The sequence below is a fragment of the Apiospora marii genome (genome assembly GCF_038362585.1).
Source record: "Apiospora marii strain CBS 49790 chromosome Unknown utg000011l_segment0_segment0, whole genome shotgun sequence".
Taxonomy (NCBI): domain Eukaryota; kingdom Fungi; phylum Ascomycota; class Sordariomycetes; order Amphisphaeriales; family Apiosporaceae; genus Apiospora; species Apiospora marii.
In genome coordinates, this window is record NW_027117382.1 from 173544 (window position 1) to 199671 (window position 26128).

General features: G+C 54.1%; 11 protein-coding genes across 11 annotated transcripts; 4 read left to right on the forward strand and 7 right to left on the reverse strand.

Annotated features, from left to right (window-relative positions):
* Positions 1-48: 48 nt before the first annotated feature.
* PG985_013100 (uncharacterized protein) lies at positions 49-1044 on the reverse strand (the record flags this gene model as incomplete). The annotated part of the gene is made up of 1 exon (XM_066832866.1): positions 49-1044. The coding sequence occupies one exon, from the start codon at positions 1042-1044 to the stop codon at positions 49-51; it is 996 nt and encodes a 331-aa protein (XP_066677606.1).
* Positions 1045-4504: 3460 nt separating this feature from the next.
* On the reverse strand, positions 4505-5350 carry PG985_013101 (pyroglutamyl-peptidase; the record flags this gene model as incomplete). Its single annotated transcript, XM_066832867.1, has 3 exons — positions 4505-4747; positions 4812-5252; positions 5306-5350. 3 exons carry the CDS (start codon positions 5348-5350, stop codon positions 4505-4507), a joined length of 729 nt encoding a protein of 242 aa, XP_066677607.1.
* Positions 5351-5655: 305 nt separating this feature from the next.
* On the reverse strand, positions 5656-5874 carry PG985_013102 (uncharacterized protein; the record flags this gene model as incomplete). Its single annotated transcript, XM_066832868.1, has 1 exon — positions 5656-5874. One exon carries the CDS (start codon positions 5872-5874, stop codon positions 5656-5658), a length of 219 nt encoding a protein of 72 aa, XP_066677608.1.
* Positions 5875-8095: 2221 nt separating this feature from the next.
* PG985_013103 (uncharacterized protein) lies at positions 8096-9595 on the reverse strand (the record flags this gene model as incomplete). The annotated part of the gene is made up of 1 exon (XM_066832869.1): positions 8096-9595. One exon carries the CDS (start codon positions 9593-9595, stop codon positions 8096-8098), a length of 1500 nt encoding a protein of 499 aa, XP_066677609.1.
* A 2568-nt stretch (positions 9596-12163) lies between these two features.
* On the reverse strand, positions 12164-12919 carry PG985_013104 (biotrophy-associated secreted protein 2; the record flags this gene model as incomplete). The annotated part of the gene is made up of 2 exons (XM_066832870.1): positions 12164-12813; positions 12886-12919. 2 exons carry the CDS (start codon positions 12917-12919, stop codon positions 12164-12166), a joined length of 684 nt encoding a protein of 227 aa, XP_066677610.1.
* Positions 12920-14608: 1689 nt separating this feature from the next.
* Positions 14609-14821, forward strand: PG985_013105 (uncharacterized protein; the record flags this gene model as incomplete). The annotated part of the gene is made up of 1 exon (XM_066832871.1): positions 14609-14821. One exon carries the CDS (start codon positions 14609-14611, stop codon positions 14819-14821), a length of 213 nt encoding a protein of 70 aa, XP_066677611.1.
* A 222-nt stretch (positions 14822-15043) lies between these two features.
* Positions 15044-16468, reverse strand: PG985_013106 (uncharacterized protein; the record flags this gene model as incomplete). Its single annotated transcript, XM_066832872.1, has 6 exons — positions 15044-15301; positions 15395-15603; positions 15709-15847; positions 15933-16032; positions 16094-16221; positions 16334-16468. 6 exons carry the CDS (start codon positions 16466-16468, stop codon positions 15044-15046), a joined length of 969 nt encoding a protein of 322 aa, XP_066677612.1.
* Positions 16469-17574: 1106 nt separating this feature from the next.
* PG985_013107 (uncharacterized protein) lies at positions 17575-18714 on the reverse strand (the record flags this gene model as incomplete). The annotated part of the gene is made up of 1 exon (XM_066832873.1): positions 17575-18714. One exon carries the CDS (start codon positions 18712-18714, stop codon positions 17575-17577), a length of 1140 nt encoding a protein of 379 aa, XP_066677613.1.
* Positions 18715-21973: 3259 nt separating this feature from the next.
* On the forward strand, positions 21974-22610 carry PG985_013108 (uncharacterized protein; the record flags this gene model as incomplete). The annotated part of the gene is made up of 2 exons (XM_066832874.1): positions 21974-22454; positions 22516-22610. 2 exons carry the CDS (start codon positions 21974-21976, stop codon positions 22608-22610), a joined length of 576 nt encoding a protein of 191 aa, XP_066677614.1.
* A 657-nt stretch (positions 22611-23267) lies between these two features.
* Positions 23268-23806, forward strand: PG985_013109 (uncharacterized protein; the record flags this gene model as incomplete). Its single annotated transcript, XM_066832875.1, has 2 exons — positions 23268-23724; positions 23778-23806. 2 exons carry the CDS (start codon positions 23268-23270, stop codon positions 23804-23806), a joined length of 486 nt encoding a protein of 161 aa, XP_066677615.1.
* A 900-nt stretch (positions 23807-24706) lies between these two features.
* PG985_013110 (uncharacterized protein) lies at positions 24707-25364 on the forward strand (the record flags this gene model as incomplete). The annotated part of the gene is made up of 2 exons (XM_066832876.1): positions 24707-25193; positions 25276-25364. The coding sequence occupies 2 exons, from the start codon at positions 24707-24709 to the stop codon at positions 25362-25364; spliced, it is 576 nt and encodes a 191-aa protein (XP_066677616.1).
* Between the last annotated feature and the right edge of the window lie 764 nt (positions 25365-26128).

Sequence of the window (26128 nt, forward strand, 5' to 3'; positions counted from 1 at the left end):
CCAGTAGTCTGATCGTGTCCAACACTACCGCCAACCTTTTTTTTTCTTCTAGCGACTTGCCGGGCTGTTCATCACATCGCGAGCACCGTATCTCCGGAGCAGTTCTACAGTTGCGCTGTTACCGGCCTCGAGGGCGATGTCGAGAAGCGAGTGGCTCGCCTGTTCCCACCCCTGGGGGCCGGACATCGCGGTTCGGAACAGGCGCTCGTTGGGGTCGCCTCCGTGGTCCAACAGCAGCTTCAGCGGCTCGGTGCTTCTGCAAAGGGTGGCCATGGCCATGATCGAAAACCTCTCGACGGGGGACGACTCTGGGTTGGCGTTGTGCTCGAGCAGGGGCATCATGGTGCTATGCAGGATGCCCGAGTCCAGACTGGCGCGGAAGGCCCGCATCGTGTGTAGGAGCGGGGTCTCTCCGTTGGCGTTGCGGATGTTTGGGTCGGCCCCCTTCTGGAGTAGTGCCTCGACACCCTCTTGGCATCTAACGGCATAGTGCAGTGCCGCGGACCCGTAGCAGTCCAGGACGTCCAAATCGGAAGGGCTGCTCAGGTTTTTCAGAGACGTCAACAGGATGTCCAGGGTTTGGTGCTTTTGCAGGGCCAGTTCGGCTTCCTGTCCAACCGCTCGCTGGTATGAACAGAGCTCACGGCAAGCAAGCAGTGCAACAGAGACCCGCTTCCCATGGTCTGGGACAAGGGGTGCCCCGCCAGAGCGAAGAAGCGTCTCCATCAGATTCCGGTTCTCTTGTCCTAGTAAAGGAGTCGAAGACGCAATTTCTTCGTTTTCTCGCGGCTCTTCGTGGGCGCCCAAGTCGTACGTGTTGAGCATTCGCAGGATACCCGTGTGACCCAGGCGGATCGCAGCGCATTGTGGGGTTTCGTATGTCATCACGTCGTCGCCAATATGGATCGCCTGCCCGACAGACGGACTGAACCCATGCTCCAGGAGGTAATTCACTGGCCACAGCTGGCCGGTCACGACCGTTCTATACATTATACCGAACGACCCCTCGACTCGCATCTTCTCGTACTGCTGTGGATCGTTCATCTTCGTCCAGCTCAGAAAGCAGAATAGTGTATTCCAGTCCTGAAGCTCCAGCGCTAGCTCGAGAGCAGTGGTGCCTCGAGTATTAGACGCGAGTGGCGAGAATCCGCGTTCCAGTAGCCGTGCAACAATTTGCGGCTCTCTCGAATCCACTGCTTGGGCCAGTAGCGAGTCTCTATGCTGATTTGTGGGAGTCACGACATCGAACTGGTCTATCATTGTCAGAGTGGCGTCGACAAACCCTTTCCTCAGGACCTCTGCCACCAGCTTCGATGGGAGCGGGCCAGGGATCAATTGACAAATTGTCGGGTTTTCCAAAAAGTTGCAGAGGGAATCTAACGTCCCCGATAGAACTCGCACGTGGGAGGATATCCGCAAGAAGTTCCAGAGGTCGCTGATTCAACTGGCTATGCGGCACGTTTGGATCAGCACCGATTTCGAGGAGGAACTGTAGAGGCGCTTGTTGGATTTCAGCCCGGCACTTGTAAATAACATGTGCCAAGATGTCGCCTAGCCATTCAGACTTGAAACTCATCATCGGGTTACCCTGCTGTGCTAGCTGGTTCAGTAAGATGAAGTCGCTCCCCTTCGATGGCCTATATCGCAAGAAGAAAAGCATAAGAGCTTGATGCGAGTTCCTGAATGCCCACTTCAATAGGTCTGCCATGTTGTTGGAGTTCCACGGAAGTTGGACATGTTGCAGTTTCGCCTCCACTATGCTTTTCCACAGTGCCCATATAGTGGTCGATTCATGATTCAACATCGAGGTATGGTTCAAAACATTCTCCTTGGCGTAGGGCAAGAATTTTGCACGCAAATTACTGCTCCATGTTGAAGAATCCGTCATCAGATAGAGCGATTTGCCAATATCGAGATCAGCAACCGACTTTCCTCTCGAACGCCGTCCTATATGCCGGGCAACTCGATTCCAAAGCTGTGAGTTGGCAGATGAAGTATTGATTATTCTCTGAGTTGCGTTGGCTCCAGAGACGGCCGGTGGTTTGCGAGATACTGTCTGGTCGAAGATGTCGTAATGAAGGAACGTGACGCACACAGCAGCCAAGTAAAACTCGGCCTCGTCCGAATCGTAGTGTAGAGCTCTGGTATCGTCCCGTGAGGAAGCCGATTCAAGATGCACCATGGCACTGTGGTGTATGAAGCGGACCGTCTGATCCTCTTCATCTACCTCGAGAAGATTCCCACCACAGCCGTACACTATTTCTTTGCCATCAATCAGTGTCTCGGCTCCGTTCCATTTGGTCTTGCCTGGTACTACTGTTAAGGCGACTCGAAACTCGTCAAGAGTCAGTGGTCGCTGGGCAGCGGTTGTCAACATGAACGGCTTGCGACCGTAGCGCTTATTCGTTATGCGCGAAAGTGCCTGGTCGAATGCTTCGGGTAGACTCGCCGGCAAATGACGCAGGATTTCGTGGATAGCTGTGACGCTGACAGTAGTGCCCGGTCTGTCCGGAAGCAATGCTTCTAACTGGAGTGACACCCAAAGATACCTTGAGAGATGATAAGCCATCATTATACCGAGGTTCGTTTCTTGTGATTCACTTACATCCCCTGAGCGCCAGCCATGAGCTGTGCTTTGATCAAATCTTTTAGACTCTGGTCCAAATCCTTGCTGGATGGCTTCCTTTTGATCTCCGTTTCAATGAAGTGTTCCATTTCACCCGCTCGTTCTTCGTCGTCCAAACGTATGTAGAGCCGCTCGGATGGCTCAGTCATACGGAGGAAACATTTCTGGCAGTCTGACTCGGGCCTGCACGAGCAACAAACCAAAACTTTCCGTTGTTTCATCAGTGCTGTAAGAAAGTGGAACACATCGCCGAACTCGTCTGGGTGGCATTCCTCCAGTGCGTCGATAACGATGAAGATCCTGTCGTCCACGTGGGATGCCTTTAGTATCAAGTTCTTCATGTCTGATATGCTCATCAACCCGGCGTCTTCTTTCGAAGCGACCTGCTCCCACAGTCTATTGTCGACGGGGACTCTCCTGACAAGGTGATAGGCGATGCATCCGATTATACTTCGCGCTTTTTGAGACTCTTTCGAATTGCAGAAGATGTATGCGCAGGATTCTGTGAGTGAGACATCGGCAACGATGTTAGCCATAGCAACAGTCTTGCCGCTCCCGATAATTCCTTCAAGCCACAACAAGCCGGTCCGTCTCCCTTGCTTCCACTGCTCATATCTGGGTAGTCTCAATAACCATGGACAGTCGCCCTTGCGACGCTGACGCCGCCATTGCATCTCGAAAAGGTTCTGGTCAGGGAGTAAGGAGCGGAGTACGGCCTGCTTCAAGAGATATCGCTGTTGATCTTGTGATGCCGCGGATACACAATGAACAACAGCCTTCGCATGCTCCAAAGCATTCTGGTCGGAACGAAGAACGTGCTCGGCAGTCAGCATGAAGCAGTGTTTCTCAATCAGCGTGCCACACTGATCCAACTCTGATATTAGCGGGGCGAACTCGCTTTCAAAAGACTTCGTCAGGCTCGCAGTGAATTGCTTAAATGTCGACTTTTTGGTGAAGATCACGGCCCTTTGGCAGAGACCGACGATGGTGGTCACATAGCTAGAGGTGTATGCCTGAAGTTCAGGGGAGCGTGGGAATAAAGCTGCGAAATCTCGATGCAAGGCCCATGATTTCCCAAGGTTCATCAATATTGTCGACAGCTTATCGAAATATGTCAAAAAGCCAATCGTAGACTGCGTTGATATGAGTGATCGTGCGACAGCCAGTCTTTTGAGAACATACCTCGAGACACACTCGAATGGCACACCATACCCCTGACGCGATGAGGTTCTGTGCACCGCCAATGACTACATCGCCGATGCTGGCAAATACTTGGATGCGCTGCAAAAGTGCGCACACTCTCACCGAACAAGGCTGCCAGGTACTATGCGATCGCGCTCCTTCCCTGTTGAGTTCCTCTGTGATCTGGATAACCTCGTCTGGGTTGATGATTCCTGGTGAGTTGTTACGCAGAGCTGCAAATCTTTGGCGGTATTTCTGGTCGAGAGCTTCGGAGAATTCCGAAAGTGCGACGCCCAGCTTGACCTCGGGCTTCAAAGGGCCTACGAGTGCGAGTGCTCTAGCCATACAACACAGTAGAAATGATACGAATTGGAAGACGTTTGAAAGTAATGAACCGAATCAACAGTGCATAATCGCGCAGGGCAATTGCATCAGGTTTTACTGCGTGGAGTTCCACGTCTTAGCCTGCAAGGCAGACTTTCATTGCCTCGTTATGTTCGGTACTCGATCGTATGAGAACTCAGCCCCGCAGAACGCCTTGGGGGGTGGCTGCGTTCTCAGCCAATAGGGGGGCTGACAGCACGGAGGATGACGCATGTAAGATCAAAATTTTCCCATAGGCTGGTAGCTGTCAATGTTTCACTCAAAGCGCTACATAGTTCATATCCTGGGTACCGTATCGATGATTGAAACTGATCACGAGCCGAGGTCCAGGCGGCTCAGAATGGGATCATCCGTGAGAGCAGTGATATAACTGACAGTGACATCCCGCGCGAGTCGAATTGCTTCCGAATCGTGAGCTTGAGGCAAATGCAGAAACAGCACCCGGCCCTCCTTTTCGTGACAAGATTCGGTCAAAAGGGGCTCCGCGAGGGATGAATACAGGCGGAATTCGCAGTAGTAAAGACCAGCATCGTTGGAGACGCAGCAAGTTACTTCCTTTTTGATGCAGTTGTCAGCACACGTGACCGCCACATTGCAATTTCAGGGGCTCGATGCTTACTGGATGGCCCTGTTCCACCTTGCGCCACGCACCCTCAACATCAAATGACGTGACAAGGGTCTCGGGCAGCCCCAGTGCTTTCAGCTGGTTCGAGTCAACAAGCTTTCCATCATCTCCTGGCAGTTCGTAACCGTCCCTTCTCGCGACGGTCTCGAACCGGAACTGGGTCGGATCGCCACCCAGAGAAATCATACCCAAATGAAGGATGAAGTCAATCTCCACGTGAAATTCGTCTTCCTCACCAGGCTGCGGCTCGGGCAGGAAGAGAGAGCGACTGCCGCCCCATATCTCTCGCGACACCCGTCTGACGTCTTCGTAGATATCCCTGGTGTCGCGGGCATACTTGAGCACTCTAATATCCGGATGTCCTTCTCTCGTGATCGTATCCGGCAGCGCGTCTCGTACCAGCTGAGACGTGTTGAAATCGTACTCCCTGAACGGCTGGGGAGGTGGATGAGTCTCATGTCCACTCGTCCTTGGGATGTTGGGCTTACAGGGTTTCCTGTTACTGCCACGTTGAGAGGCCTGGAGGGAGGCATCGTGTACGATGCCGGGTGAAAGGGGCCTGCAAGGCAGATCCTCCTTAATCCAATGGTAGAACGTTGTGGTGTTGAGAGAGCCAAAAGATTGTTGTGAAAGTGCCGAAATGGTTTTGAGAATTGGTTAGCTGTTGGAAATCTGGCATAGCGAAACATGCAAGTGATGCGGGGAGGCAAGTTGGTTGGGTGACACAATTCTACACGCCCGCATCCAACGGGCAAGTAAGGGGGCATGGCAACATGCCTCCATCGCGCAAGCCGAGGTTGAGACAAGGATACCCCCAATCATCGAACATGTCGAATCGTTAGGAGGGCTTAGATGAGGAGCCGACCGCAACTGGATGGTCGAGACCTTCATCTACTACAACGGGGGCGGCGGCGGCAAGGACCAGTTTGACCTGCCAGCAGGTCGGCACCACGGCCATCGGCTTCTGCGCCGCCAACGACGAGTCCCCGAAGCCGCTCGAGTGGACCAACTGCATCACTCTCATCATCAGCCGCGCCGACCCCTGAGTCCGCTCCATGCTCATCCGGGACACGCACAAGCTGTCGACCAACCAGACTTGAAGGCACAACTGGAACCATTCCACCCCCTTTTAGTTCACTGCTATCGCGTTGCTGCATACTGAGTGTCTGCGTGTTATCTAATGAGAACTTAGGGCAATTGAGAAGTGGCATCATTTAGTCATTACTGGTTCGGATCGCCACCACGGTCGGAAGCTCGACGCTTTGCCCGGGAAACGGCCAGAGGGCTACGGCGACAATAGACAGCAGCAGCGCCGACGGAAAGAATCCTAGGAAGAGAATGTCGGGATATTGCCCCTTTTCTGCTTCGCTGGGCGCACAGAGAAAGACGGCGACGTACACATGGAAGAGAGAGAGTATGGACAGCTGCGTGGACAAGATCAAAATCAAAAATCAAAGGCACGGTCGCGCCCACCGTACTGGTCGCCCCTTTTCAAGAATGAAAGTCCAATCAGTCAATCAGCCCCGGCCGGTCGCTTGGCCTGAGGACTGAAGAATTGAGCGACTCAGGGGCAACCAGCAAGCAGTCGTGCATCTTTTCTTTGTCGGACGGACATCAAGCTCTGGGGGACGCTTCAAGACAGGCGAGCGACAAGAGCTGGTCAATGCTTTTTCGTAGTGAGGGGTAAAACTCCTCTCTGTACTCCGTACAGCAGAAATCGACGTGGTCCGTGATAGCACAAGGCTGCTGCTGCTGCTGCTGCGAATCTGCTCTCCCATTCCGCTTGAACATCGTTTCGCGTGATTGGAGTTATCGCAATACCGTAGTTCATTGGCAAATCAGATTTCGCGACTCACTCATAGCAGGACGTACGTCATACATGTAGTCCCCTTTTCTTCCAAGTCGTCAGGCGCCAAGGTGAGCGATTGCCCTGTCACCGCCAGCAAGGAGAGGGGGAGCGAGGCTCGCTCGGTTGGCGCCGACGATCGAAGCACGGACCGGCGCCTTCTCTCCCTCTCCCCTCACCTTGACTCCGCCTCCTCACTTCTCACTCCCTTCACCGCCCACCGCTCGCTTGCTCTCGCGCTCTCCCCGAGCGCTACAAGCGGAGCTCCAGCCTCCAGCTCACGCCGTCAGTTCATGCGACCTGCCCCATTTCCCTGGGCCAAAAGTCTCCGAGGGAGCAGGCAGAACATGTGGCAGTGGATTTTTTTCCTCTCCCATGCCCGCGTTTGTGCGCTCCAGCTCCTCCACTGCCTGCCCTATGCGCTTCTGTCGCGCATGAGCTGGTGGGTGATCGATCTCCTGTCAGTGATCGTGGGGTAAGCGAGATGGAATGTCGGTGAGTGAGGTGAGATGGGGAATTCTGGAGTTTTGGGATCCAGCGTGTGGGAACAGGCGGGCATGGGGGAAAAGCTTCATCTGGGGAAGCTGTATCTCGTGGGAAGACTTCAGCAGATATGTATCACGAAACAGATGTGACAGTGACAGGCAAGCAGGCAAGCAAATTGTCGTCGAATGAAAAACAGGCTTCGTGAGCAGGCTTTCGTCCAATACAAATGCGGGGCGAACAGAAATCACGCACTTATGCAACGCAACCTGACGAAAAGACGGCTAAGTGTCATGGAACGAAAATTTCTCTTCAACATTACCTGAACCCGAAATCATGGGAAAAGTCCAGGAATCGTCACCAAAAGTCATTAGAAGCGAGACATGTCGTTGGGTCAAGACAGCGTCATGACAAAAGACATCAATTGAAATGCGGGGTTCAGACAGTTCATGGCAGCAAGTCGAATTGATGATCGAGAATGAGTAAGTGGTATCATAAGAAGAAAGGAAATTTATTTGGATATCAGTTGGATGCGATCTATGCATGCGCGTATGGGGGAGTATCATTTTGAAAAAGGGCAACAGAAATGTGTGAAAAGAAAAAAAAAACCACCGGTATTCCACTTCGATGTGTGTTTGTGTAGACCATAACTCCCAGAATTTCTTGTTGTGTGTGTTGTTGGTATAATAAAGTAAGTCAATCCACACCGCTTTCCGCCCGTATCACCCGTAAAAGTCCCTTGCATGCAGTCTTGAAAATAAACCAAAATACCACCGCATGCCCCGTTATATACCAGTCGTAAAGTTTTTACATAGTTGTAAAAGTCGTGTCCGTGTCGCCAGTGAGCTGGCGAGGGGAGTTGTTTTTCATTCGCTCTCTCTCAAGGAGATTGCACCCAGAATGCCTCTTTGGAGGGGCTATCGTCGGGCAAATTATCGTCTCCCGGAAGTCAGAAGGTAGAGGTGGTGCGGCTGTGGAACAGTCGCTGCCTCGATGCGAAGGTCGTGTCGGTGAAGCCCGCCGCTTCCAGGCGCTTCCTCTTGGACCATGCCGAAGTCGGCGTGGGGGTCGATCGCTTCATGTAGAAGGAATCGGAGGAGCGGCTGCTACGCGACGACTTGGACCGGTCGCTTGGCGATGGCGTCGGGGGCATGAAGTGTCCGTGGGCCGGGGTGTAGGCGAAGAAGTTGTCGGTATGGCCCGAGTGTTCGGGGGTTTGCCCCAGGGCACTGACATTGTCGCGTTCATCTTCATCCTCGGTTTCAGGTTCCTCGGCGGTACGTGTGTAGAGAGGGCCCGCTGGCTCAATCTCCTGGGAGTCCATGCGTGACCAGGTCAGCGTGGCCTTCCGTTCGGCATCCTCGAGCATCTTCATACGTTCGCCTTCCAATTCCTCCAACTTGGCTTCCATGTCGCTGAACTTGGACTCCATCATGTCGGAGAACTCCTTGAGCCTGTCGTTGTCGGGCAGGGCCTTGACCTGGCGCGAAACGCCCTCGATGGCCTTCTCGCCGCGGTTGACATCGTGAGACAGCAGCGTCGTCTGGGCGTCAATGGATCCGATGTTGTCCTCGACGGCCTCCAGGCGCTGGCTCATGGCCTTGGTGCGGCTGTCGATGACGCGCAGGCTGTCGTCGAACGCGTCGGCGCGCTGGCCCGAAGTGCGGGTCTTGCCCTCGACAGCAGTCAAAGTCTCCTCGACAGTGTTGAGACGCTGGCCCAGGGCACGCTGGACAATCGTAGCAGCTTCGACATCGAGCTGCTTGCCGTCCATGATGCGCACGCCCTCTTCGAGAGCCTCGACGCGCAGGCTGACCTCGCGGTAGATGCCGTCGAACGATTCCTTGTTGAGCTTGGTGCGGAGGCCGTCCTCGAACACCTCGACGCTCTGCTTGAGGCGGCGGCGCACATCGTCATCGATATCCTCGAGGCGCTGACCCAGAGACTTCTGAACGTGGCCCTCGATGGCCTTGACCTTGTCGTCGAGGTCCTGCTGGAAACGCTTCTGGATGGCTTCGATTTGTTCAGCAAGGGCCTTTTTGTTGTGGGTCTCAATCTCGCCCAAGCGTCGGCTCATCTCAGACTGCAGCGAACTCGCGTCGAACTCGATGGCCTGTCTCACAACTTCCTCATTCCCAGCAGTCGTCCCAGTTAAGAGCTTCAGCGATGATGATTCAGTTTTGCGTCCGAACAGTTTGCGGTAGACAAGCACGGTCCAATATGAAGCCAGGACCAAGGCGACAAGCGTGGCGGCAAGGACCAGCGGGCTGATGGGGGCGCCGCCAGTCAGAAACGCCAGTTGCTGAGGCATCACATTTGATACGTCAGGCTCTTGCAGCATCGAACCGGCCGCGGCCGAGCTCGATGCATGTTGGCTGGCCTTGTAAGACTGTGTCTTAGGAGCCGAGCCAGGCCATAGCAGGCTGCTCCAGTCGATGACAGCCGGCATGGTTGTGGTTGGGTATTAGGTTGATGATAACCACACACCTTCGGAGAAAAAGAAGATCCCAAAGGAGTAGTGGCGATGATGCAAGCTAACACACGGGTAAAAAGATTCACAAAGAAAAGGTTAGGATCAGTAAGCTCTCTTCCATATTCCAGCAAAGGACAGAAAGATTTAGATCGAGAACCAAAAAGGAGGGAAAAGGAGAAGGTGGAGGGGGGAGATGGGAGATGGATTAGTTTTATTCTGGCATCGGACAAACTGGACTGGCGGTCGGGTCGGACGCAGCAACGGGATCAGATGAAAGCGCAATCAATGCAATGCAAGCCGATTAGATTGAGCAAAAATTATGAAAAAGAAGCGGTCTCGTAAGCTCGGGAACGAACGTTGTGTTGCCGTGTGTTGCCCCAAATGAGCTCCCAACGCGAGCCCAGTAAGAAGTTCGAGCCCCCAGTAAAATCCTGCCGGGGCCCGACATGTGATTGGCCGCAGGGAACTGTCATTAAAGCTCTCTGCAGGGTTGCGGAGGTACTGTGGCAGTACAAATTGTATGGCGCAGTACCAGTTCCCGCCCCTCCCTCGCAGCGCAGAGGCCAGCTTGAGAGACGAGCAGACGAGAGCTCGAACGAGAGAGCTCCAGCTACTGCTCCAGCTTCAATTGATTATTCAATTCGGGACCCCTCCTCGGTATCCTCAGTCCCTCCAGCTAAGCTCCTCAATCCTTCTTGCTCATCCCTTTCGTTCCTTTCCGAGCCCCACCGTACACCTGGCATGCTTGTCTAGCCCCCCCTAGCCAATTCCCTAGCACCCCCTAGCTCATCCTGATTGAGCATCCGAGGTGGAGCGCCGTGTCCGGTAGCGTCACCTTGGATCTGGAAAAATTCAGAGCGATTCGCGATCTAGAGTCGTCAACGTGTCGGTGAGCCACTTCTGCCGCAGCTGCTATTTGACGATTGGTGCAAACCTTGAAGCCACTGCCTGCAACTGCAACCAACAGGAAAAAATAGCACTTGGAGTTTGCGAATCGTTGATCTCATCCGTGATCCGCTATGAGTGGTTTTTCCCTTGCATGTTTTTGTTTGTTTTTTCCTATCTTGTCCTCTTCCGGCAGGATTTGTCTCGCCCTCCTGCAGGTGTGCGTTGTGTCTTGCAGCCCAAAGACTGACCGACACTGGTACGATCGTCTGGTAGGCTGCGCCCGTCGAAAAAGTCGGAGAGCATATCCATTCTACACCACATAGCTTCACGATACTCGGCCTGTAATTTCACTGCTCCTCCGGATTTGGAAATGAGATGGGGGGCGATGCGATCAATGGCCGCATGGCGAAGGACTAGAACTCCAGAATTTATTTGCCCGGCCGCGTGGGCTCTGATCTCAAAGGCATCAAGCAACAAGTATCGCGTCATAACTCTATTCCAGGTGGCCTCGTTGTCAGTCAGCTAGGTAAGGAGCTGAGAGAGCTGGTTTGCCCTCAATATCTCATCTCGTCCGAATCGGGACAGCTGTTCGAGTCAAGCCGGCGCTAGATTTCGTCGCACATTTCTCAATTGGGGTTGCACCTGCCACCTGGGTTTTCTTAGTTCTTGTGTTCTGTGCTCCCGCAGCGCCTAGATCTACGGATTATTGCCAATGGGCTCTGGGATACCCCGGACTCCGAGGGTTTTGACAGTTCTCTCTCCAAACTGTTAGGTCAGCTTTCCCAGCGTCGGCTCGTCGGGTTGTTTTTTCGAGCCAAAGTGGACGAGTGAGGAGCCCGCTTTTGTGTCGCGCGCGTCAGGAGCCATAAAAATGCACACTTATGTAGCCGCCCCGTCGGTTTCTTTCGTTCGCACCTCGCATGATATCACATCGAATCGCAGCGCACCATGACTCAACAAGTTTTCTTGTCAGCAATAACAAATTCATAATCGTTGGGTGGCTGGACGAGTGAGAAGCCCACGATGCATTGCTCAGCTTTGCATCAAGCGATGGCGTGCATACTCTGCCACGGCCGTGCTCCACGCACTGAGTCGCACGGCATAACTCAGGATCCTGCTTGGTACTACACTGTAGCACGCGACCTTGGCAGCTTGGGCAGCTTAGCAAGCTTGTTGGCTTGATGCTTGATTGGGCATACTTCTCAACACCACACAGCCATCGAGGGGTACGGTGGAGTCCTCACTCCACGAGAATCGAGATACGAGCGTCAAGCAGAATTCAAGGAAATCATGTGAAAAAAGGTGAGTAATCAAGTGAATAGCATTAAGTCGTACGTCTGCGAGGAGACTGTGATGATGATGTGTCCTGTTTTGTGTCCCCATCCCCGTTGCCCTGGCAGAAGTCCAGTTCTGCATGCAGCATGGTCCCGCATAGGCCCAGCCAAACCAAGAAACGCCGGCATAAAAGGGCCCAACCACCCCATCCGTGTATATCCACCACGAAAACCACCTGCAGTATTAAGTACATTAAAAGGACAAGAAGCAAAAGTATGCTTAAATCCGAAGACTTTCAAGTTTTCCGGTTTTGGTTTTTGGCCAACGGCTCGAACGAAAGCCGGCTAACCGTGACCGTGTCTAACCGATCCCGATTCCCGATTATGCTGCGCTCGTGAAACCGCACCCTTGCTTGCCGTCCACGTTGGACACCGCCTCGGCCGAGCAGACGCCCTTGGGCTTCGCGCAGCACCCCGAGGCACAGTCGGCGTCGCTCGTGCACTGGCCCGTGATGAACTGCGACCCGTCGGCCTTGCCCACGTTCTGCGAGCCCGGCTTGGAGGCGTCGACGGCCGCGGCACCGGCCTTGCCACCACCAGCCGCCGCGGAGCTGGCGCTAGCCGCGGCTGAGGAGGCGGGGGTCGCGGCCTGACTGCTTACGGCGGCGGCACTGGAAGCGGCGGCAGCACTGGAAGCGGCACCCCCGACCTTGTTCTTGGTTCCGGCCGCGGCTCCTGAGCTGGCGCTGGCGGCGGCCGAGGAGGTAGGCGACTTGCTGCTGGCACCACCGGCAGCGGCGGCGGCGCTGGTGAAGCCGCAGCCGTCCTTGCCGTTCTCGTTGGCGACGGCCTCGGCGGCACAGGCGCCCTTGGGGCCGGCACAGCACTTGGAGGCGCAGTCGGCGTCGCTGGCGCACTGGCCGGTGATGAACTGGGAGCCGTCGCCCTTGCCCACGTTCTCGCTGCCGGCGGCTTGGCGGGCGGCGAGGCCGCTCAGGGGGTGGTTAGGCATGGCGAAGGCGGTGATGGCAACTGTGTCATCTCGTGGTTAGCTACTGACAGCTCATTCTCTCGCTCGAGTGGTAAGGATGGATCAACACCTACAGGCCATTGTTGCGGCGATGGAAATGCGGACCATGGTGAAGGATTTTCGGTGACTTGCTGGGGACTGATGTAAGGGATGTATGATTTGAGTCGAGGGTTGACGGGTAAGAGCAGGTGAAGGATGATGAAGATGAGTCGATCTGATGTTTCTGGCAATGCAGCGAACAGTTTCGAGATAGACGAATATCATTTGCATTTAAATACACACTCTCGAGACTCCTCGCTGCCCGTCGCATTCTTGGCCAAGTCCTGATACCTGGGATCACGTCTTGGGATCTCCAAGTATGTTTCCAAACCCGGATCGCCGCTTGGGGTGGAACCGATCGTCTCCGGGAGGCTTAGCATGTCGGATTCTGGCCGGGACCCCGTCAGGCCAATGTTTGACATGTGCGTCCTGGGTGCTTTCGAGCTGCCATCGCCGTGGAGTATGCTTGCACGTCAAAGTGATCATAGCAAGCAGGATTTGGAATCACTTGCTTGGCGAGGAGGACTGGGAGGCAAGATGCGACGACATCCTGGAGACACTTTGGGCTCGAGTTGCAGAGATCACTCTTGCTACAAGTGCAGCAACACCGTGAAGGATTGCCGGTTCAGCTAGACGATCACGCCTACAATTAAGCTTATTGTGCCGGCTGATCTCAGCACCCAGCCTAATCTTGCTCCTGGGAGTTCATCACGACAAGGCATTCGAAGTCATCCTAGAAACCCGGGATGAGGCATGCACACACGTTTCCGGCCAAAATGGTGGCACAGGCACCGGCACCGCGGACGCTGGCGTAGCTCCGCTCGTATCCATCTTCTTCCAAACATTCTACCAAACCAAACGGAACATCTGGACAAGAAACATCCGGTTACAGTCGCCCATGTCACGGCCGAATCAGCGTGCGTAGTCGCTATGGCAAAGAGCTGGGCTGACGCCCTACGTGGACCGACGCTGCAAAGTCCGGGGCGGAAGGTGTTCGGATGAGGATTAAGGGATGAAGCTCAGATGGTAGTATTGAGGATGCATTGTTTTGGAGTGTTGGAGCATTGGGATGCTGCGACGGAGGTCACTAAAACTGACAGTCCATGGTGGCGGGAATTGAGAAACGCTGACGCGTGCTGCATCACCGTAGCAGTGAATCAGTCATATCTTATCGCTATCAATCACTATCAATAGAAACAATACCGTATCGCTGAATTGATGAAGACGGCCAAGTACAACGGTAGATACTAGAAAGAAGTGGGAGAAACCGTTGTCGTCGGAAGCTGTCACAGGACCTGTCAGAGGTTGCGTTGGGGCGGAGGTGGTGCATGGTGAAACGGGGCGCCGATCACCCTCTATTGGGGGGCTGCCTCCTGCCCCAGCACTAAAAAGCCGCCTGACAGCCGCCGTCGCCAAGGCCCAATGCGGCTCAGTCGTCGACAACGTCGTCAATTAGGGGCTTGCTCCCACTGCAACCGTTTTTTGCTGATGTCACTCTCGAACCATTACGACGACCACCACGACCACTTCAATTGATCTTGCAAAGCGTTCCATTCTAGCTGCTTACTACGTGTGTTGCTAGCTTCAGTTGCACTTTTCCCCCTTCGCCTTTTTGCCGACTTCCATTGACGCAAGCAGTTTTGTGATCCAAGCTCTCATCAGCTAGGTTGCTTTCTTCTTTCCTTTCCCCTGGGGCTTCCCTCACGCGACTTAATACGACTTCGAGACTTGAGCCGTCGCCAGTCACCGCCGCACGCAATGGAATCGCTGCATCGCCTGAGCACATTCGCCAGAGGACTCATCATCCTGATCAGAGACGAGAACATGATCCGTGCAGAGCAACGCTGCAGCTCCAAATGGCTGCTCGACGCTGAACACCCGCGGAATTTCACCGCCATGGATGCCATGCCAATCGCCCGTCCGCGCATCCAAACCACCTCGATTGCTCTTCCCGCCTCGCTGCGCTTCTAAGCATTGAGAAGCCAACAACAACGCCAAACTTCATGATACCCATTCGCCCTGCTTTTGCTTTTTCTTCACTTCTCCCCTCTTCTTTCTTTCTTTTCATGAGCAAACCATAATAGACGCGTTGCGATTGGTCCAATTGCTGAGCCTCCAATCTCTCGGAATCGCCATCCAATTCGCCAAGCAATCACCCGCCCATCCCGTTCAACCCGGGCCTTTTTTTCATCTTCATACCGTCGGCGATCCCTGCGAGTCGGCACTGGTCGAGGTGCTACCATTGCTGCTGCTTTTCAACGCCTTGCTGTTAATATCGATCTTGTCCGTGCCTCGAGAACGTGACGACGGGAAACTCCATACAACGTGACCCCGAGGTCCCAGCAGGATCCGGCAACAGGACCAAATGACCGGCACATTCGATGTGACCACGGCGACGAAAGTCTCCCGACACGCCCACTCCCCAGACTGTGACGCGCCATCCTTCGAATCCTGTCATCCCCCAATACAAGTCAGCAATGCTTTTACTCCTCCCCTAAACTAGATAGACTGATGATGCAACTGAACGATTGGCTGAACTCTTACCGTCAAGATGAAATAGCACCGTAGCAGCGCCGCGACCATGACGAAGATGGCGCCCGAGAACACCACCGAGAGGCCGATCTTCCTCGGCCTGGGGAGGTCTGTCCGCCAGAGCATCGGTAACGGGATCGACAGCAGATACGCGTCCGTGAGTAAGTCGAGGATGAAGCATGTTAAGATGAACACCCTCGACACTGCGGCCTGGCAGAAGTCTAGGGGAAAGAGGCTCGTTAGCGCAAATGACCCAACCAACAACAACACATCAACGCGACCATCCATCGCCGCCGCCACACATCGTGAACAAACAAAAAACTTACTTCCCGGGTCCGGGTAGAACTGCCAGTACTTGTAGAAGGGGAAACACCCGGCCAAGAGCGTCATGTGCACCGTGAACCAACTGACGAAGATGAATCCGAAGGCGACTCGGATGCGAAACTTGTAGCCAGCGAGATCATGCTGACATTTACCGAACGAGTTAGTAATTACCTAATGAGACAGTTCATAATGTTTGATTGATGGAAGGGTGTGTAAGCAATCTCACTGTCAACCTGTAGTAGAATGAGCAGACGGCCGTCTTCAGGGTCCAGAGCATGGCCGTGTAGCTGTTCTGGCCCGCGATCTGGGTCTTGGACCCTCCGATGCTGCACGAGACCTCTTGTCAGCAAGCTATGAGAGACGGAGGATAATCGTGTTGGAACGTACATGAGCCTTGTCATCAAAGGACTTCTGGCGTATTCCTCTCTCGTTTCATCGTCCAGGCCATTGTTGGCCAGCCCCATCCACCAAGCGGTGACACTGTAGGCCAGCACCGTCTCCGCGACGAAGATCAACTATTGCACCACCACCACCGCATTTAATCAGTGAATTGGAACTCGAGAAAAGTTACACATTGGATGAGATCTGTGCTTCGTATTGCCAATATCAGTGGCCTTCTTCACTCACCGCAGCTACCAGCATCAGGAAGTCGTCGGCGGCCAGCCTACGAAGGCCCATGGTTGCAATGCGCATGCTGAGTCGAACGGCGATGACGCAGAGGCCGATTCCGAGCAGGACCCAGCTCTCGTTGAAAGAAGGCATCGTCAAACAATATCTGTTGGCCTTGCTGCGAAGCTAGTTCGCGGTGGTCGATATGGTGGTGTTGGGAGGTGCGCCTTGCAAGACAGGGCCTGCAGATGATGATCATATATCGTATTTGAGGCTTACAATGCCGGTGGTTCGTGTGCGCAAGGAACTTTGGGACAAGGTTGTGTTGGTGTAGTGGTGGCGTTCGGTAGTTGAAGAAGGTGTGACGACGTGAATGGCTTCACATGAGACAAATTAGAAGGTGTGCACCATCTCATCTTCTGACTGAGCATGAGTTGACAAGAGCTTCTGGGGCTGCCATAGCTTGAGACGCAAGTCACCTTGATCGAACGTGAGGCGTACGTCAACTTCTTGGTTTGAAATGCAACTGCCAGTAATTGCCAGCCAGGATGACACGAGACTTATACGCCCTGCTCACGCTCACTTCACCACACCTCACTTTCAGATTCCCACAATGGCCCATTTCCCTCAAGTGATGCAGCACCACCTGCGAAGGTCTCAGGATTGGGGCTTTGGCTATGTCGCAATTGATTCAAGCGGCTTATTGCAGTCTCACCAAATCTTGCAGTCATTGCTTCCTAACATGTATCGCATCTTCTCACAGAGCCTTCCAGTGTCTAATGTCACGGCACCTACTTCAGTACTCAAGCCAATTGACCCAGCTCGTCTCCAACCGAGCAAAATGACTGCATTGCCAAGTAAGCGTCTTGGTCGTCTAATGCAGTTCATCATCGATCCCTGATATCAAAGTCGATGTCATCAGCTATACCACAAAGCGTCAATTTGCAAGCCCAAGACCACCAAAAGTCAAGATGCAACAACTCCTGTGTATGTTAAGTTTGATGTTTAGTATATATAAGTGTCTATTAATATTATATAGTAAGATAAAGCAGCGCTTGGGGGTCTCATTAGCCTGAGGAAGAGAGATGGACATAGGAGAAGAAAACATGTAATCGTAAACGCGTGCAAAAGCCAAGACATCATGCTACCATCATTACAACAACCCCATCACCCCCACCAACACGCCCGCCACCACGCCGGCCATCACTCTCGACCCAACCCTGCCAGATGTTGCAGCACCGCCTAAAGAGGCAGGGCTGCTACCCCCAGCCCCACCGTGTCCCCCTTTCCCTCCCCCCGGACCCAGACCCGGACCCACCCCCACCGCCCCCAGCCTTCCCCGTCTCCGTAGCCTCCGCCCTCTGCGCATCCGAGAGCACGCTGAACTCGGCATCGTGCCACGCATCCACGTACCGCGCCACATCCGTCTGCACCGCCCCGGGGACGTCGCTCTGGTACCACCCGTTGGTCGTCACCGCGGCCCAGCCCCAGGCCGACGAGGCGATCGACGCCGACACTTGGGGGGAGTCGGCGTCGCCGGCCTGCGAGATGGCGGCCACGATGGTGGCGTAGTCGGGGCGGCCCGCGAACGACCGGTCGACGGCGTAGAGGGCCGAGGCCAGCTGCGTGTAGAAGGCGCCCGTCGCCCAGGTCGGCTGCGCGGCCGAGGGGGGGAAGACGTGGTGCAGGTACGCCGACGCGTCGGTCGAGGAGGGGAGGGCGAAGACGGTCGTGGTCGAGGGTGGAGGTCCGTGGTCGTGGCTCGAGTGCTGGCCTTGGCCGTCCCAGGTGGTGGATGTCCAGGTCGATTGCCAGGTCGATTGCCAGGTCGAGGGCGAGGGCGAGGAGGTGTCGGGGGTGTACCAGACGGTGGTGCTGGTGGAGGTGGAGGTGGGGGGCGTGTACCAGATGGTGCTGGTGGAGCTCGACGTCGTGCCGTTGATGTACTGCGTGACCAAGGTCGTGCTGCTGCTGCTGCTGCTACTGGGCAGGTAGCTGTCCACCGTCACCGTCGTGGTGGGGCTGACGGAGGCCGCGGCCGCGGAGATGTCGTCGTAGACGGAGCTGGTCGTCGAGGAGTCGGCGGCGCCGCCGGCCACGATGTAGCTGGTGACGGTCGTGTAGACGACGCTCGTCGCCACATCGGGATCGGGTGACGTGGATGTGGTGGACGCTGGAGGGGGAGGAGGTGGCCGCGGCGGAGGTGATGATGTGCTCGTGGAAGCTGGTGCTGCTGCTAGATCGGAGGAGGTTGTCACATAGACGTAGGAAGCCACCGTCGTTGTGCTGGCTTGATATAGGCTGGAGGAGGACGATAGGTCCTGCGCTGTGGTCTCCTTGAGGAGTAGTGTCAGCCCCAGGTACGGCAGAAGCCGCAGGGGTGTTGTCGTCGTCTTCATGCTCGTATTTTCTGCCCTGAAAAGAATTTGAGATGTCTTCCTATAGCTTGGTAGTGATATGCCACAATTTGGCTTGGCTATATGCTTAGGTGATTAGGAATTGAAAAAACAATCAGAAACAAGAGAAAGGCCGTCCGGGAGGACACATGATTATCAGGGTGCGGCTTGATTACTATTATAATAGCATCAGGATGTCGGCAACGGGACGATTGACTTTGTCTTGGAAGCTTGCGGGCATTCCAGCCATCGCAAGCTTCGAAAGGCTTTGCAGCATCCCTCAGTCATCCTGGAGGAAGAGAGGCTATCACAGGTAAGGCGGGAAGGGCAGGTTGGGTTACAGGGCCTACGCCAAATGTGGCGCAGTGACAGGAGACGGGACACAGTTTCTGAGACATCGTTATCGCTGACGCACTCCACCAACCACGAAGAAAGATGCCGTTACGGTGAGCGACTTTGTATTGACGCGGCCCCAATTGTGGTAGCTGAGGAGAAGGATGGAAGATCTGAAACGGGATCGCAATGTCGCGAATAGGGTTCAAGGCCTTGGCCGAAAGGGGGAATTGTCGTGGGATTTGAGTAGACGCTAAAGCCTTAAGTAGGCGCTAACGCAGGTTGATTGTGTTGGGAGGCATGGGTGTCTTGGGCACGGATGGGGGTCATTATTAGTGGGATACTCACCAGATACTGCTGACAAAAAATGAGAGACATATCAAGCCCTACGACTCATAATAAGCAGCATGTCTCCAGTACCGACCTACGCTTTTCGACCGCCAACGGCCTATTGTGAGGTTGGCGGGTTAGATTGGTCAACCTTCAGCTTCTAGACTCGATGGTGAAAACCCAACCATCTGGGCGGCCGTCGTCGTCATGGAGAGTTTGTGCTTACTCACCACCATCCCCACAGCTTGGAGTAGTCACTGGCAGTCGTCATGCTTCCCCAACGTTGGTCCGCCATGCAGGAAACATGCAGGGTTTTCTCGTGTCTCAAACCAATGGTCCCGAAATAGCAATGCTGCCGCCTGCAAACCACTCCACTGGCATCTTCTAGCCAAAACCCAAACCCGTAAAAGATGTCATCCTGCTGCAAAACAGAAGAAAAATGGAGTTGGCGGTAAGATGCATGCAAGTGCCTGATGCTGTGCGGGTGCCGTTGAATGAAACCGCAAACCTTGTCCTGTGAACCTTTGTCTCTCCTGCAATCACTGGCTGCCGGGTCTCCACTGAGAACTACGACCCTTGAGGATCAGTGAGATACGGATACATGTACCTCATAGCGAACCGGGTCCCTGGGTGAGTCTGACGTACCCGGGTTCGGGCTCGAGCCCGGCATAAGCTACCTAATTTGGACCTGGATGTTGAGAATGCCTTTGTTTGTGGCGCATTGCCCGACGTTTGCCACAAGCACTTGTGAATGGGCTTATGAGCCACGACGTTACACAGCGGTGTTTCATTAGCCTAAATTCCCATAACTGATGCTTTGACTACCCCCAGACTTGATTCGCCGAAGAACGTCGCCGATCATTTGAAAAATTGGTGATTTTCTTCTCAGTCTTCAGTTCTGTGAATGTTTTGCGTTTGGTCAGGCCGAGTAGTGGCATCGTCCAACAGACTCTGTGGCATGGCATGGGCCCCAGGTTCCCGCCTCAAACGAATCTCTACAGCTTTTATTCACGGTTTGCTGATACGCCGGAACTCACTTTCATTGGTTGATTTGTTTGATGTTGCCGTTCTCTCCTGGAAAACTCGCAGGCGGGAGCCAAGAAGCCTCGGGTCTCCTTCGCTCCCATGCAACCCACTCAAAGCCGCGGTAACAGGCGTGGCCGTTCAGGCCCGCCGAGCAAGGCCCCCCGCCTTGGCCCGGACAATGGTCCAGGTTCTCCGGCTACAGTCATTGTTATTCCTGCATTCAACTGAGAACCACTCTTCGTGACTGGTCAGTATTCGCTTGGTATGATAAGGTTGTAGGCTCTCTTGTTACGTTCAATGGTGTCCCTCTATTCACTCAGAACCACTCCCACTGACTGCTTGACACTGCTTGGTGTTACATGAAACATGAGCCGCCTATACGATCTGGTGTTACGTTCAATATCGTGTCTGTGTTCACTTGGAATTACTGAGTCATAGCAAGACCTGGCCACCTCCGTTTAATAATCATTGTTGGCAGGCAGAGTATTTGCTGGTAAGCCGTATTTGTCAGCATTTCCGGTTGAATACTAGCAATTGGCACTTTGACACTTTCGCATACATCTAGTAGGCGCATTTGTCTGGAATACATGGAGGATCTCTCATTGTTAACACATCACGATTTTGCTGCAATCCAAGGCTCTGAATGATGACAATCATTAACCAGTCCATGAATTGTATTCAATGTTTGCCTAGTTGTCGTTTCAGTAGCCCTCTCTTGTGTCTGTGGGCTTACGGGAAAGGTCCGTTCACTATCACACCGGCCGTCCGGAGCTATCCGGAGCCTTCCGGAGCCTTCCGGATATACATTTAGGAAAGAACCCCACTATCTTGGTTCGGTGGAAGAGCCAGTCCGGACCTGGGCCAGTGAATGCAAGTAATTATCATTTGTCCTGGTCGTTTTAGTGACCTTGGGTTGTGCTCTCGGGTGAGGTCAATCACTATTCACACCGGGTTTTCGGGTGGTACTCACTATAGAGCCCTGCTATCGTGACTCAATGGAAGAGTGTGCTAGGGACCCACGTAGTGAATTCAGAGCTGGCTCCGCCAAATGGCATTGCTGATTCTGTGAATACAGACCAGACCTGCCTGTTTCAGTAGCCGGGACATGTGCCCGGGGTACGGCTCTGCACTAATACGCAGAGCTTTCGGAGGGTACTCACTATAGCGCCATACTATCGTGACTCGGTGGGAGGGTGTGACCGGTACCTGCGCATTGCATTCAATGGTAGCCCCGCAAATACTGTACCTCACTGATTGTGTGAATTCAGATCAGCCAGGCCGTCCCCCCACCTGAAGCGTATAAAGGGACGGAGGTTTCCTCCCCTCAGCTCCGAGATTTTTTCCTTTCCACACCACAACATCTATCCAAGTTGGTGTTCCGTCCCGGCTCCGGCTCCGTCCCAAATCATCTAGCGTCTGACGCCCCCTTTCGTCTAAACTCATCTACCGTCCCAACTCGGCTTCCGTCCCGATTCATCCAGCGTCCGACGCCCCCTTTCGTCGAACCCCTTTCGTCTCAAGTTAACTTCTGTTCCGTCCGAAGCCCCTTTCGTCCCGTCCCAACACCGACACCATGCCTCCCAAGAAGAACGAGGACAACAAGAAGGGCGACAAGAAAGCCCCCAGCAACAACCGAGCCGCCAATGGCGACCCCGGCACCGGCTCTTCGTCCAACCCGCCCCCTTCCCCGGAGCCTCAAGCCTCGAACGTCCTGCCCGGTCATGTGAGCCGCGTGGACGGCAAGTTCGTCTGCGAGGTTCCCGACTCCACCGGCAAGCTCTGCGGCGAGCGCATCGCGAACAAGGGCGGTTCCATCCGCAACCACAAGCATAAGAGCCACAAGGGCTTCATGCCCGAGACCCGCAACATGCCCTTCGAGATGTGCAAGTATGGCAAGCTTTCGGATCCACGCACCATTCAGTGCGTCGAGTGTGGCCTGCCGGTGTCCACCCCCCATGCCTTGATCCAGCACTACCGTGCCAATCCCGAGACTCACCGTGGCCTGCGTACCGAGGCCGAGATCTTCGCCCGGTACCCTCGCAACCTCCAGCTTGGTAAGTTATATCTTGAGATTTCATGGCTTACGAATACTGTGAGCTAATACGATGGCTATAGAGGTCCAGTCCGAGGGCTCCAAGTTGGGCAAGAAGGGCAAGAAGGAGGATCCCGAGGAGGAGTACAAGGAGGAGTCTGGTGAAGAGTCCGACTAAAGGCCACTCGCAAGACATGAGAACAGTAGTTACTAGGTCATAAACGTTACATAATCGCCGATTTTCTTTGAAGAAAATCGCCGACAGAGTAGCAAACAATGGAAGACGACTAGACCCCTAGAGATGAAAACAGTAGCTGCTGAAGTGTTAAGTTGCAGATGAGATACGGGGTAATTAAGTGCTTTATATGTGTCATAAATGATTTATTATTGATCTCTACGTCTTGTCAGTCTCTACTCACTCACCAGTGGTTGACGTCCACAATTGCACAGAGCCTCCAGAGTGTGGCTACAAAACAGCTCTACCCTGCTTTGGTCTCTTTGTTTTTCGATTCATACCAAGCCTCGTGGGCAGAAAGAAAGACTCACAAAGCCTGGGTTACCCCCAAAAGCTTACGAAGCAGGATGGAATCACCGCTTAGGTGACTGCAAATGACTGAGGTAATTCATCTCACCTGAGGACTCGATGCAGTCATACCGTTGAGAGTCATCGCTAACAGTCGTATATATGAGCGAGAATCCCTCAAGTCAACGCTGGAAAAGTCTTTCACTTCGTCTCTGCCATGACACAATATCCGCCCCTCAAGTCACAAACGAACCATAACATCACCGAACACCACTCCACCACCACCCTATCTCGCGCTCCAACTCGGCCGAAATGCCTCCTACCTCTGACTCCGACCTCCACGCCCTCCGGAAGCTGGGCCGCCTCAGCGCCGAGAGCAAGTGGGTCATCTGCCAGGCCGTCCACGACGGCGAGACCGCAGTCTGCGGCCGGCTCACGTGCGTCCACGCCCCCGGCGGCAGGGTTCCCAAGTTCGACTGCGGCAGGGACTCGCCCGCCAACAGGCTTCTCAGTCACAAGACCAAGCAGATGAGTACCCGCAACCCTGGCGTACCGGCCGGCGGTCCCAGTAGTAGCCGACAACGATACCAGCAGGGGTCCGTGGTGAAGAAAGAAGAGGAGATGGGACCGGATATCAAGTGCGTGCACTGCTTTTCCGTCACGGTCGGGGTCCAGGCCCTCCTCCAGCACTACCGCACCGAGCCGGCCCTCCACGACAACTTGGTCGAGGAGGCTGCTATTTTAGGGCAGTACCCTGAGCTTGCTCACTGTGAGTTGTTACGACTCGGTCTTGGCTTTCGTACACGTAAAGATGGCTCGTAGCTGTTCATTCTAACCCCGGTGTCTTCTAGTGATGCCCAAGGAAGAGCTGAAAATGAAGGAGGAGAGCCCGGATAGCAAGCAAAGGTAGTTGGACACGGCTCCGCGCATACTCAGGCTTGAGAGAATTGCCATTAGGGACGTAGCTCCCATGCGCGGTGCAGATGCTGCTCAGTATCCCCCAGGGGCTGGGTAACTCACAGCAGCTGGGAAAAGTTCCATCCGATGTCGCCGAGCTATGTAGCTTTGCTAATATGCTAAAGCGAGAGTGGGAAAGTGGCTGAATTAGTGACAGTATGCGGTGAATGTGCCGAAGTTGTTCCACTCTTCTACTCTAGTACAATTGAAATTTACCTCCTCGGTAGTACCAGAAAATGCGTACAGAACGAGCAAGATGTGTATGATTCGGTCAAGCTGGTTTGGCACCGAATCAAGACAGTTGAGCAGGTAGCGAGGGTTTGCTTGGTGCAGATTGGTATCAGCCATAATGTCTAGACCCGCTAAAGGCCTGAAGGCCATACACACTAGAAAATCATGCCATCGTCTTTCAGTGGTCAAGTGTAGATGGGGCCTGGGTAGGGTGCAAACAGCTATCCCACCAGAAACATATCGCCGAAAAGGGGCACCTAGTTAAATAATGCTAAGCATTATGCCACTGTGACTCGGTGGTAAGCAGCAGGTAGAGCCAAGTAGTACGCAAACGGGGCAATTAACTAGAGACATATCGCCGACATAAGTGAATACAAGCTGCACAGCTGGGCTGATCGTCGTCTCATGAGGTCTATAAAGGAACAGAAACTTCTCAGCTAAGCTCTTCGAACTTCTTTCCCTCTTCCTCTGCCACCAACCTACCACAACCATCCCAGCACCGCCCAGTTGAGACCAACATCCTACCCACCACCACAGCCCTACCTCGTCCGATATCTGTCACAATGCCTGCCCCCAAGAAGAGAAAGAGAAATACCGACGACGACTACGACGACGTCGTTGTCCTCGCGCCTGGTGAGGTGCAGCCGGCCCGCAACTGGCTCCTCGGCTTCGCCTACGTCAACGCGGAGGGTAAAGAGGAGTTCCAGTGCATGGAGGAGGACCAGGAGCACCCCGGAACCACCTGCGGCAGCACGTTCCTCAACGACAAGCACTCGCACAGCTGCCACAAGCACAAGAAGCATCGCAAGCAGGCCTTGAGCGGCGGCGGCGGCGGCGGCAGCAGCAGCAGCGGCGGTCGTAAGATGAAGCAGGGCCCCAGTCGCCACGAGACCAAGTCCGCCAAGATCAATGTCGAGTGCAAGCACTGCCCCGGCTCGAAGCTGACCAATCCCCATTCCCTCATCCAGCACTATCGTGCCGACAAGCCGAAGCATGGCTTCAAGGCCACGGAGATGGAGATCTTTAGGGACTACCCCCAGCTCGCTTACTGTAAGTTATCTACTCTCTGTGTCTCTTTTTGGTTCAATTGCGAGTTAACGGAGAATCATGGGCTGACGTGAAACAAATTTAGTGCTTCCTGCCGAGAAGGACAAGAAGGACCAGAAGCGCAAGACGTCCCCCGAGCCCAAGACGCGCGCGGCCAAGAAGGCCAAGCATTGATCAATCCGAGAACGACTCGACCGACTCCCGGGGCATTTCTTCGCAATCACCACTGCTTGCGATAGATACACACAATGAAGACGGAAAGGATGATTGGTACATGACACATGTGTAGATAGGATCTGGCCTTTTCAGCTTGTAGAGGTGGTCAAATGTCTAGCATGCAACGATGAGCGTTAAGTTCCCAATTCTCCTAAAGAGGAGTCGCCGAAAAGGGGTCGTCGAAAGGAGTGATAAGGAATCAATAAGCAAGCAGGATGCAGATAATAGCAAACCAATGAGCCATAAACTGCGTGAAAGGGTGAATGCACATGTTTCATTCTACCAATTCGACTTCTTGTTAAACTGAAGTTCCTGACAGAACCAAATAAGCAAAGATAGGCATATTATCGCAAACAGTGAATGTTTGTGTTACATCTCGTCCGTAGTTGGATGTTGAGTCATGCCATCAACCAGACCGGACGGCGATCCTGGAGGCGATCACAGAGCCGCTACACCGAAGCGGCAGGTCGGAAAGGTTGTGGTCCCCAACGACGTCTTGGCGAAACCACACGGACCCCTGCATCAGATGCCGCAATCTCCGCTATCTCTTTCGGCATTCGATATTGCTCGTACAACCCCGCCAACTCATCGTGGCAACACAAAAATGTCTCTCGACGTGCGTGCATGGTGGATGATAAGCCTTGTCTGGCTACCGAGTAGGCGGTAGAAGCCGCACAAGTGTGGGCTAGTGCCATCTTGCATTAGTACATATAGATAACCAC